This window comes from Malania oleifera, chromosome 7 (genome assembly GCF_029873635.1).
Source record: "Malania oleifera isolate guangnan ecotype guangnan chromosome 7, ASM2987363v1, whole genome shotgun sequence".
In the NCBI taxonomy this organism is placed as follows: Eukaryota; Viridiplantae; Streptophyta; class Magnoliopsida; order Santalales; family Ximeniaceae; genus Malania; species Malania oleifera.
In genome coordinates this window covers 58,854,867-58,868,468 of record NC_080423.1, presented here as the reverse complement: position 1 = coordinate 58,868,468, position 13,602 = coordinate 58,854,867, and the positions used below count along the sequence as shown (strand labels likewise).

At 33.9% G+C, this 13,602-nt stretch overlaps 1 protein-coding gene across 1 annotated transcript; it reads left to right on the top strand.

The window, feature by feature from the left end:
- The first annotated feature begins 4,797 nt into the window (after positions 1–4,797).
- Positions 4,798–6,022, top strand: LOC131160854 (MADS-box protein FBP24-like). Its single transcript, XM_058116735.1, has one exon. It carries the CDS (start codon positions 4,844–4,846, stop codon positions 6,020–6,022), a length of 1,179 nt encoding a protein of 392 aa, XP_057972718.1. The 5' UTR covers positions 4,798–4,843.
- The last annotated feature ends 7,580 nt before the right edge of the window (positions 6,023–13,602 follow it).

The following is a 13,602-nucleotide window of genomic DNA, read 5'->3' as shown; positions in this document are numbered from 1 at the left end:
TATCAATACTTCAACCTATAATTTCCTTGTTTCAATATATCCTTTGTAATATTTTCTTTTCCAAGTATTTGTAATTTTTCTATTAAGTCCCCGAGGTTTCATTGTGGTTAAATTTAATAAAATTTTCATTATTTCCAACAAACCTACCTCTAAAGATGGTTTGAGTTTAAAGAGCCTACATGAGTTAAGTGAAGCTTTTGCAGTAAAGTTGCTTTGATGTATTTATACCTCAGCTTATTGTCTTTAGGTCAAGTGATTCTTGCTTTCAAATTGAAGGACGTAAGTATTTGGTGTTGTGAATTCCATCTGTGAGTTTGTCCCACATTGGAAAAAGTGAGTGGATGATGGGTGCTTATATACATGGTTGGGTTCAAGACCCAATAGGCTTAAACTTTTGGGTCAAGTCGGTGCTCACCCATGTGTATCAAGTACACCTATGGATTCCTCCGATTTAAGGTAGGATTGGTTTGAAGACCCACTTGGAATACAATTTAAAACACGTAAGACACAGTGGTAAGGTCCACTTGAGTAAAGTTTTGGAGAATTAGTCCCATAAGGGAGAAGATGACTTCCATTCAAGGGGAAGCAGTTGGAACTCACGAGTGGTGGGACTTCCGTTCAAGGGGGGGGGGTAGTTGGAACTCATAAGTGAGGGGGGAGATTGTTGAGAATTCTACTTGTGAGTTTATCCCACATTGGAAAAAGTGAGTGGATGATGGATGCTTATATTCATGGTTAGGTTCAAGACCCAATAGGCTTAAACTTTTGGATCAAGTTGGTGATCATTCATGTGTATTAAGCACACCTATGGACTCTTCTGGTACTAACATTTGGGCCATCAAGGCACCCCTAAATGGTACATGCACTTAGAAGAAAATCATGAAAATGAAAAAAACCATAAGTATTTTTGTTAGGAATTAGAGGTGGTGAACCACAACAAAAGACTAGTTCTTATTGATTTGCGGAAATAAAATAGGTGCCTAGCATGTTACACTTGGATAGACATTGAGACACACACACAAGACAAGAAACACCCTTTCATACTTTAATATAACTCACAACGACAAGATGACACTCGACATTCCCGCTTACAGAGCACTTTCTTGTTGCCCACACATAGAACATGCTCACAATTCTTTCTTGTCACACCACACAAAATTTCTACTGCTTGCTTGCACTCTCCCTCTCTTTTTGCACACAACACACACAATTTTCTTATGCTTGTCCAACATTGGATCCTTGAGCTTTTCATATAGGTGCTGAAAGTGGGTGCCAACTAAGTAGAAATTTCTAAGCAACTCTAGCTAGTGTTATAGATAGAGGTGAAGAGAATTCTAGAGAAGAATGTTCTAGAGAAAGGCAGACAATTATATAAAGAAAGGAGAAGTTTCCTCAGAAGAGAAAGAAGAAGAAGTTTCTAAGAAGGAGAGGGAGGGAAGAACATTCTAAAGAGTGAGAGAGATAGAGAATCTTGGAGAGAGCTTTTGGAAAGAGAGAATTTTCTAGAAGCTTTTGGAGAGAGAGAGAGAGAGAGAGAGAGTCGGTGCTCTCTCAACACTCCCCCTTAACTATTAATATCTCTCTCAATATCGTTCTAGAAGTCATACCAAGTTGCTTTCTAAATCCTTCGAACTTGACACCATTGAAGCCTTTGGTAAATAGGTCTATAACTTGGTCTTTAGTCTTGACTTCATATTAATCTCTCATTGCAACACTTTCTCCCATATGAAATGATAATGCACCTCCACATGTTTAGCTCTTAGATGGAGTACAGGACTCTATGCCAAGCATGTTGCCGATTGATTATCACAATACATTTATACTAAATAATCAATTGATTGATGAAGATCCTCCATAAGCTGCACTAACCACGCACTTTCTTGTGTTGTCTTGTCATCACCTTGTAATTTGTTCCAATTTGTATATGATAAGGTTAATAACTATTGTAGTATATTTTACACATTAATTCTAAGGTTTGATTTATTTTCATCATGTCATTAATTGTTTCCATATTATCCTTGTGTATATTTGCAAATTAGATTTACGATTTGAATTGTTTTCATGATTTCGTTTCCATGTTTGTATATTGTATATCATTTTTGTTGGGGTTAATTATTTCCATATTGTTATTATTGTATTTATATGAGATTAGGTGTGTATTATTATTATTATTATTATTATTATTATGAGACATAATTATAGCATTATTATTATCATCATTATTATTCTTACTATTATTACTATTACATATTTTTAGTATTTTGGTTCATTGCGTATGTTTATATTTTGTATTATGTATTATGGTATTTATTTTTATATTTTAGTATTATTTATTTTTGTATGGGGTATCCCTATGATTTAAAAAAGGGGCACGGGCTTTTAAGCCTCAAGTATCTTAGTTCTAAGGGATACTCTATATTAAATATATTATGTGAATATTTATTTGCATGTACTTTAGTATTTTGTAATTTTTCAAATGGAGTAAAATAAAAGGCTATTAAATTTAATTTTGGATAATTTTTTTAATTAATTTGGTACCGTTTGTAGAACAGGTATGTAGGGAATCCTAGTATCTTCCCCTCACATAATCAAACTTCCGATCCCAATCATGGTAACGCAGACCGATTCTACCCTTAATTGGGTGATAATCATGTGTTCTAACCACATTCCAAAAATTTAGTGGCGACTCCAATTTCATTTTTTTCCCGATAATTAAAACTATCATTTTTCATTCGCCCTCACCCGGGCACCCTTGCTCCTGGGACGTCGTGACATGTCCCATTGCATTACTTCTATATAATTGGGAATGTTAATTTCTTGTTCCCTAATATGTATATGTAATTGTCGAACAATGTGAACAACTTTATTAGCATTATAAATGTCATGATTAGGAAATACTGTTGGCGTAGTATGTTGTAAGTGAAAAAACTTTGATTGTTTGCTATTAAAGGATTTTTTTTTTTAGCTTGTGTGGTCAGAAATGGATATACTCGATTTAAAGAGGAGATTATATCGAAATTTTTACAAAAGTTAGAGATAGTATAAATGTATAAATTTGTGTATGAATGTTGTGAACAAACTGTGATTGTTTGTTGATGAAAGTTATATTTTTAGCAGGTGCAATTAGAAATGTGTGTACTCGATTTTGAGAGGAGACTGCTGAAATTTTTATAAAAGTTGGACATAGTATGAATGTATAAATTTTTTGTATGAATGTTATGAGAAAACTGTGATTTTTTCCTGCCGAAGGTTGTTTTTATTTTTTTAACAAGTGCAGTCAAAAAAAGGGTATACTTGATTTTAAGAGGAGACTTTGTCGAAATTTTTAAAAAGGTTAGACATAGTATGAATGTATAAATTTGTATATGAATGTTGTGAAAAAAAAATATTGTGATTGTTTGCCGCTGAAGTATTTATATTTCATAGATTTATGTAAAACATCTAGAAAAATGCCAAACACAATTTTAGTTCTATTTTCATCCTCTAAAATCTATTACATAAGAATGAATTAATTATGATATCATAGAAGCATGAATAAGAATTGTAGTTAGTTTCTATGATTATTTAAATTAGTTTCAATTTTGAAGTCATATGTCTAGTACTAAATTTTTTTTTATTGTTTGGGCTTTTATTTAATTTCATAATTATTTGAATGTTTAATGAATTAATGTGTAATTTTTTTTTGTTATGAGTTTTATTTTATCGTGAATTTGAGTATATAAATGATGAATGTGTAAATTTTATTTTAATTTGCATGACGATTAAATGTAATTTTCATTTTGAATGCAAAAGTAAGTATGTCATGTATGTCTAGTCATTTACAATTTAGAAAATTTTACTAAATCACTATGATAGAAGAGAGTGTTTAAGAAACCACGATTTGCGTCTTTTTAAATTCACTTTAAACAAAAAATATATATTGTTTTCAACTACCAAACGTTCTTAAAAAGTTTATAAATGTTATCGTAGTATGCGATATTTATAGGTGTATTGAAAGCTATAACATGTAAATAAGAAAAGAGAGACCAAACTCATCAAACATTTCATTTTGAGTACCGCCAGTACAGTAGGATCCACAACCAAACTCATCAAACATTTCATTTTGAGTACCGCCAGCATAGTAGGATCCACAACCAAACTCATCAAACATGCCCTTGTCAATACAACTAGTCTAGTAGGATTCACAAATGTGACTCCCTTCTTAGCACATAAAATAAATCTTATATACGTATAAAAATATGATAGTAAAGTCATAGCAAAGTATGCATCAACAATTTAAATATACAAACTACTTCCGTATTTACAAAATTTTGTAATAACATATGTTCGTAATTTACATGACTTATGATCCAAGTAAATTACCAATAAAAGTTTATTATTGAAATCTAAATTAATTATGTCCGTTTACTTCTCTTGTATCCCTAATAGTATCTTACCTTTTAATTTAAATAAAATAGGGAAAATTTTATTTTATAATATAATAAAACTTTATTAACAAAAAAGGGCCTCTTGACACTTGGATGGAACGTGTAAAAAATACTATTTCAACAGCGTTTTAGGAGACAAATCAATTCGGGAAATAAAGTTTTATTTGTCAAGTAATTTTAATTAAAATCGGAAAAAACTCTCACTCCCTCGCTACTCTCTCTCTCTCTCACACACAAAATTAGCACTAAAAGCCAGACCTAAAAGCGAGAATCCCTTTATCGTGCAGCCGACTCTCCCTCCTCCCACTCTCTCTCCACGAAGCTCCTCTCTACGCCCTTTTTGCAGTGACGGACGCTCTCAAGCTATCGTACGCGTGGCGGGGTACTCTCTGTTGGGTTAGATCGGTGACAAGAAGATGGGGCATGCAAAACTGAACCTAGAGCTGATACCCAAGGAGAAATCTCGGAACGTGACCTTTCAAAAGAGGAAAAAAGGACTGATGAAGAAATTAAGCGAGTTCACAATCCTATGCGGCGTCGAAGGCTGCATGATAATATACGGCGGAGGAGCACCCAAACACAAACAGATGCAGCACGAGGAGAACCCACCGCCGCCTGTGGAGCCGGAGATATGGCCTGAGAACGCCGACGATGTCCGGAAAGTGATCATGGACTACAAAGTCCATACAAAGGAAGAGCGCGGCCGCCGGACCTCCAACCTGACCGACTTCTACAAGGACCGAAAGAAGAAGGTTGACGAACAGCTGGCCAAAGTACGCCGGATAATCGCCCTGGCTGAACTGAGTCAACTCGGCTTTTTCTTGGGGAACAAGCTTGAAGACGTGAGGAGAAGAATTGAGTTCTTGAAGGCAATTGGTGCGACGTCGAGTAGGAACACGAACCTTCAGCAGCAGGAATCACCGTCGTCGCTAGAAGCTGCTGTTCTTACTGCTGCTGCTACTACTACTCATAACGACGATCACCAGACGATCGTTCCTCTTCCGACGGTTGACCCAGTCCTAATGGCCCAGTATTACAACTCCGATCAATTACTACTGCCTCATCAACACCATCAGATGCTTCTGCACCATCATCATCCGACGTTTGATCATATGAGTAGCATCGTAAATCCTTCGGCGATGGGGCGGATGATGATGAACGATGTCGGTTACTACGGTAACGTTGATCAGTTGACGGCGGATTGCGGCGACGGGCAGTATTACAATTATTACGATCCGACAGGAGCCAGGATGCTCATAGGAGAGAACATGGTACTTAACATCGGCAGCAGTAGCAGTTCAACGCTGTCGTCCGCGGTCCCGTCGATGTACTACTATGGAGCGGGCAGCGTGCAGCCGATGCTGCCTTACGCAGCGCTGTCTCCGGCAACGACGTCGTTGGGGTTGGGGGTGTCGCCTTGGCAGCACTCACCGACAGTGCCGCATGGGGCTGCTTCTCATCATCACTTGGGGGTGGGGGTGTCCTCGCACTCGCAGCCACCACCCTATGCTCCTCATCATCAGTTGGGGGCACTGGGGGTCGCCTCACAGACGAGCTTTTCTTCAACTCATCAATGGGGGTTTCCAATCGAATAGTTAATTTTTTTGTGGGATTTTTTTTTAATTTTTATAATTAGTTTTAGCTTTTTATTTTTTTGGAACTTGGTGCTTCATCTATATCAACAAGTCATGTTCGTTTCTTTTTAGATTTAATTTTAATTGGCATCTCCCTTGTTTTTAATTTATTTAAATTTTAAAAGTATGTTAGAACAAAAGGAGATGAAGTTCAAACTGGAATGACTTTAGGTATTATATTTTTGATTTATTTAATTAATCCTTAATATACTTTGAACTTGAACCAAGTGCTACACAACGTAATTATTTTATTTTTTTTTTTCCCATTTTTGATTCAATGTAGGATCGCTAAATTAAAACTATAAAAATGAGACAATTCCTCAATTATTTTATATTCTTTTTTTGGTCCTTTTAAGCTTCTAATCCAAGATTTCCAACAAAAATTCACTAATACATTTTTAACATACCATTTTTATAAAAAGATCTTAAATTAAAAGTTGTCAAATGTGATGGGTGGAGAAGAACACTCAGTCACTGGATGTGACTGAAACTCAGTGAGGATAAATACCAAACAAGTATATTTCAATCTGAAAAATAATACAGAGGAATTCAAACAACAAAATCTCTCGCTCACTCACTGGCTTTCAACTCTCAACACACCACACTTACAATGCACACATACTCACCTATTTATAGCAATTACAGAAACCAAATAATCAATAATGGTGGGAATTTAAACTTCAACGATTGTGGCTGGTTTGGTAAGGTTGGTGGCCAAATCTTGCTTAACTTCAATGGAGGTGGGCTGCCGGTTGATGAAGCTTCTGCAGTCAAATTTTTGCTGCCACCGTCCCACTGTTCTCAAGTTTAATCTTCAACAAAATGTTATATTTTTTATGATTAAATTGATAGTTGAAAAATATAAATGTCTCGAAAAAAAATTTTGCTAATAGAACTGCCTACGAATGATCACTTTTTATTGATGAATTTTACATATTAGTAAGAAGTTTCTCAACTATCACTAGAGTCTCACATTACTTATTTTCAAGAGATATGAAATCTAAAGAAGCTAAATTGATATTTTTTTAACCGCTTAAAAAGTACACATTATTTTCAACATTTTTTGTTGATATTGTTTTTATAAAAAAATTATTTTCAACATTCCCTTATGTTGAAAAAGTTGTTGTTTGCAAATAATTGTTGGTCTCAATTCTTACAGTTTCTCCAACAAATATTTTCTTATTATTTGCAGCTTTCTGATTCGCCTGCAACCATCTGTCAATCATAAATTTTTATACATTCATATTGCACAATTTTAAAATAAAAGGAAATAATCAAGGCAAATATCGTATGAATAAACATTGTCCAATCCATAATAAAATATAAAATATATTGTCAAAGCAATGCTTGCGAGTAATCACTCAAGTAGCATTTGGATGCATGGATTTAGAATTCACTTAGGATTCCAAACACTTAGATTTGTGTTAAAATTCCATAAATTATAACTTAGATTTGTATTAAAGCTCCATAAAATTATAAATCTATGGTTTGGTTAAATTGTTAAATAGAAATGGATTTTCAAAGCGAATACAAAGTTATTACTCGACTGAACTTTAGTGCGAGTTCCAACATGTGAACTTAAAGGTTCTTACCATTGAAAAATATTGAAAACTATAAGTTATGAAAAATTCACAAAACAAAATTAATTTAACAAAATTCAAGAAAATATTATGAAGTACTGAAAATTCATTTACATCACCTCTCTATTTTTGTATCAGCAACTTACTAAAAAAAAGTGCTAAAAAATAAGTAGTGAACAATGAGATTGTTCTCTATTTATTCAAACGTTGTACTTAGGGGATAAGGATAGAGCTGAGGATGGGGAAAAAAATTTGATATTAATTTTAAATGGTATACTTTTTTAAAAAATTATTATGATTTATTTCGTACCCTTTGATCAATGAGAAAATGGGCCAAATTCCATACAACGAAATAACTTTGATAACTCAAATTTTACTTTGCCACTCTAAAATCAAAGATTAATTTCACATGCATGGTATATTTAACATAAAAAAAAAAAAGTGCATACATCCCATTTTATTTAATGGATTTCATGGTATAGTTTTATTGACAATATGCTGAAATGTATAAAGTTAATCTTAATCATTGAAACTTGAAACATCCCTATAAAAAGTTGACATAATGAATGAGTTCTAAACCTCAAAAAATATTAACGTTATTTTTTAACAAGTCATAGATACCCTCAATTTAAGAATTTTTTGTTTTTTTTTTTTTTTTTTTTTTTTTGGTATTTTAAGTGCGTGCATGCAGCAATTTCAACTAGCTAACATCTTAAAAATTTGACATAGTGAATGAATTAAATCTGGACCTCAACAAGTCAATTATGTATGAATTGAAAATAAGGTAGCAATAGTTCAGCAAGGTCATGAATGTTCTAATTATTTAACTACTCCTAAAAGATCAAAGGCAAAAAATATGGTAATTCTTAAAGTAACAAAAATAATAATACCAACTATACCCTTTATTTTGTGTTAAAATAAATAAATAAAAATTTCACATGTGTCCCAAAACCCAAATTGAATGCCCGGACCTTTTAACCTTCTCCAGTTGTCTATACAATTATCATATTTTCAAATTCCCCCACCTCTTCTGTTACCCAACTTAGCCATAACCTCTATGTGCAACAATTGTGGCAACTCAAATATCAAAACTACCACCTTAATTCTAACATTATTTACTTGTGGAAGTTGAAAGAATAGAGAATGATAATTATTAGTTGCTTAATTAACTAAGCACTCTACAAGCACCCCCGTCTCAAAAATTATTTTCTAAAAAAAAATTGAAAAAATGAACAAAAATAAAAGAAGAAACAAACGATGCATAGGGGTTTCATTGACCGTTCATACTCTCGGGAAAACTCGATTGAGTGGCATCTCTAGGAAGGTGCATTTCCGTGATGCTGAGTTCTCTTTGTGTGATTGATTTCTTCTACAAGGATCTGTAATTTGTTGTTTCTTTTAATTTACATTGGGTACCATTCAAATTTATTCAAAATTTGGAAACTAATATTTGTAATTCATTAAAGCCCCAAATTCCTTTCTTTTTTTAAACTCCATTCTCCCTTTCCTTTTCTCCAAGTTACCATATTTTAGATCAACCCTAATTCCTTAATTGTATTCTTAGTTTCTAATTTCATTAATCAAACAAATTCAATCATCAACCGCCGGCACTAATGATAATTAAACATAACCCAGAAATTGACATACAATTTGCATGGGCTGGCACGTAATTAACTAAAACAGCGCCCGTCCTTTATTCTGTTTTCAAGGCATACGTTCAGAGAGAAAGAAAGTTTAGAGAGAGATTAAACAGTCTAATACATACTCTCAATTGGGGGAAATCCTCTTCTTCCTTCTTTGCAGAGTTACCGGCTCCGTCGCTTGGTCGACGCTCACCACAGCTTTGAAAGAGGTCACTTGTAAAGATCTTCATTGAAAAGCTCTTATAGGACATTAGGGATTCAAGCACTTCGATCCTTAATCGTCAAGATTCTAAAGAAAAACAAGGTATGATTTTTATTAACGTATGCATTCAGAAATCTACTCGCGTAAATTAATATTTCTCAAAGGATTTTGTGTTGGTTGCTACGTTTGAATGTCCTCTGGTTATGTTGAAGTTTGGATTTTAATGAAGATCTTCGTAATATAAGTTTGATCTAAAGTTTAATTTTTTTTTTATCTCTTTATTAAAGTACTACTTTTGGGTGTTTAAACCATACATATACAGTAGAACAATGTAGTTAAAGGCATAAGAAATTTTTTGACAGTAGCCTAGGCTCTAAAGGGATAGCCCCGGCCGCGTGAAAATATAATGATTCCATTCCATTCCATTCCATCGCAAATCAAACCATGTCGAATCCAATAACGGGAACCCGAAATTAGGAAACTTGCCGTCCGTCTCCGAAATATCCTCCACCGTCGCGTGTTTCAAATTCCGAAAACCATAAATTAAAACTAATAAATAAATAAACAAAATCTATATTTAGCTACGGTCGGCAAAAAACCCTACTCCTCCACTCCTAATTCCTTTCAGGCTTTCACGCAGCTCCTCTCCTCTCCTCTCCTCTCACTCTCACGCTTCTCCTCTCCTGTGCTCCCTTCTTCTTCCTCAATCAGTATTTTCCTTATTCCAAACGCTGGGTGGGAGCGGATGTTCTAGTTTTCAACGCCGGGCATTGGTGGAATAAAGATAAAACTGTCAAAATGTAAGTGTTCTTTCTCATATTATATTATGTTATGTTCTATTATTATACAGGATAAGAGGCATTAATCTGTTGAGATTTTAAAAATCTTACGAATCTTTTTTAAGTTTTAAAAATTTCATAAAATTTATTTATTTTTTATCAAATATTAGAGGAGACCTATATATTTTAGTAGAAATCTTAAGAAAAGTCTATAAAATTTTAAAAATTTCGAATAACTCCATATTTTTTTTATTTTGTAAAACCTAAGAGAGAGAAGTTTACTTTATCCTAATTAATGTGTGTGCGTGTGCGTTCCCTTTTTTTTTCTTTTCTAGCAGCATGTTTCGTGGAGAAGTTGGTAATTGAATTGAATGGAAAGGAAAAAAAAAATGTTCCCTTCTTTCCTTTGTGATCGAAGAGGGAAGAGAATATTAGGAATTTACAATATATTATTTAAAAAGTTATCTTTTTTGCCAAATATAAGAGAAAGTTTTACCTTTATGACAAATCTCATAGATGTGAAGTTTTTGAAACCTCAATTGAGATTTGTATCTTTTACCAAATTTATAAAAATCCAATATCTTTTACCAATAATGATCACCTTTCAACGCAATACAGTATTTTCCTTGTTCAAAAAATAAAAACAAAAACAAAAACAAAACAATCCTTCTAAGTTGGAAAAGGTGAGAAAGGAAATGGGAAAAACAAAATGTGTATCTAGAAAATCAAATGGCAGGAAATTAATTTTCCATATTAGACATGTTTTATTTTCTTTTTTCCTTGTCCACTTAATTAATTAAAAAATATAGTAAGGAAAATATTAATAAGTAAAATACAGCATTTTTTTTAAATGTCATTTTACATGAAATTTTTAATGCCAAACAAAATTACATTTTTTTTGGAAAACTTTTTGTTTTCCCTCTTCTTTTCCTTTCCACGCCGTTTATTCAGATATTAATAAGTAAAATGCATTTGCTGATCCACATCCTCTATTTAGATATATAACTTTTTATATAATAGGATATAAATCTTATTTAAATGCTAAAATAGTGTCACCTTAAGGTGTAAAAATTATTTTTTTTTTTTGGAAACTATGCACCTGATAAATATTATAAGGTGTTCTTTACAGCCAAACATGTATTTGAAAAACATTTACATGACATCATTAATTTTTATCTTTGGCACCATTTTAGAAAGCCTATAAAAAAACAGTAAAATATTCTTCTGATTGTCTAATAGAGTTTTCTTAGAAAATAATTTCCCCACATTTTTCTCATACCAAATAATCAAATATACTAAAGAAGATATCACATAAGTAAACTTTAATAAATTATTTAGCACCTTTTGTGTAGAAAATATTTCTCATAATTCATAAATCTTCATTATTAAAAGAAATAAAGACAATCGGGTTTAGTAAAAGTGTTTTTTTTAAACGTCATTTTATATGAAATTTTAAAAAAAATAAAAATAAATAAATTATATATTTTAAAGCTGATCGTGTTAGTGTTGGTATGTGTGTGATCCATTTACCCATTCGCGACCTGTCCGGACCTGGTCCGCCCGCCCGCTCGTTTGTTTTGCCGCATCCCCCATCTAGAACCATTCATGCTGTTGAATTTTCATGTTTTATTTATGAAATTACGAATACTGCTTTATACATCATTGCGTGCGAGCACACGTCAATTTTATAAAATTTTTTAATGTACAGTTGGTTCAACATGGAGAAGGATACTGGCAGCAGAAAAGGTCGTCAGTGCCCCCCGGCGCCTGGACTTTTACCAAGGCTTGTATATCCTCAAGGGAAAACTTTTAAAAACCAGATTTTCTGCTCCGTATCAGAGCCAAACCAGATGTTGCTTCTGAGCACCCATCGCAGAGCTGATCATAATAAGCATAACAGAGTTATTAAGAGCATTCCTGAGTTGCGACACCGTATTATCGTAGGTTCCTGCTATGGGTGGCTTCTTGTATTCCTTGACGACGACTTCTCTCTCTTTAATCCTTTGACGCTATCCACCATCAAATTGCCCAGTTTAAATTCTATTGAAGATCCTTTCTGCTTTGGCATTTGCACGTTGTCATCCCCTCCTAGCAATCCTACTTGTACGGGTTTTTTTTTTTATGATAAGTCCCCCCCCCCCCCCCCCCCTTCAATGACCAGCGATGGAGGGTGCAAAACTACAGAAAACAGATTCCGAACATTTTACGAAATGAATTAAGCTGGAATATGAGGTTTGAAGCTGTTGTTGCTTTTGATTCTAAATTATATGCCTCGACTGCTGCAAGTGGTATGATGGCGGTTATTGAGGTTGATGATTCACACCACCTTAAGATCACATTCCTTGGAATCAGGTGTCCAACTTGGCCAAAAAAATTTATCTCTGGACGACACTTTCTGTTGGAATCATGTGGTGAAATCCTTGTGGCTCAACAGCTCTATGGAGTGAGGAACAACAATGAAGCCAACACCATAAAGGTTCATAAACTGGACTTTTCTCGGATGATCTGGGTAGAGGTGAAAAGCTTGGACGACAGAATTTTGTTTTTGGGTCGTAATTGTTCTGTTTCATGTCTTGCAACAGAAACAGAAACCCAAGGGAATCACATATTCTTTACTGAGCCGGAAGAAAAAAGCTTGTCTTCATTCAATATTGAAGAAGCAAGCATTTCAGCTTATATGTCTTGGCCAGATATACCCACACCTTGGCGTAGGCCCATTTGGGTCATGCCTAATCGCAGGTAGAATTTTAATTTGATTTAGATATACATATGGAGTATGGGTTAGGTTGATGTTTCTGTTTAGATGTTGCTCCAAAAAGAACAAGGAATTTTTGGGGGTGGGGGAACAAATTCATCTCTTTCGTTCCTAGATCTGAAGCTTTTCTCTTTTTGTTTTTTTCCTAATTTATATTCATTGTTATCCCTTGCTAATCGAGTTATTATTATTGCCCACAGGTTAGCTGACATGCAAGCAGAGGCCAAACAGAGTGGTAACACTATGAACAAAGAATTCCCTTGTAAAGAGGATAAGGAAGGCAACGATGGTGTCGAGGATGTGGATCAGACAAATGCAAATACAGTAAATTGGAGTGATCTTTGTTTTGATATTTTTTCTGTGGTTGCAAAGCATCTTAATCTGTTTGATTACATGAACTTTCGAGCTGCCTGTAGAGATTTTTGATTAGCTGCTCCTCCAACAAATTGGAAGACTGCATCTCCCATGTTAAAGAATCATATTCTATCCCCATGGTTTATGTACTTAAAGAACGATGGCGGAATTTGCTATCTTAGTGACCCGATTCATGGTAATACATTTAAAAGAAAGAACTTACCAGAA

Bases quoted from the DNA above. Each gene is read 5' to 3' on its own strand.
- LOC131160854 (XM_058116735.1), top strand. From the start codon at position 4,844: ATGGGGCATGCAAAACTGAACCTAGAGCTGATACCCAAGGAGAAATCT.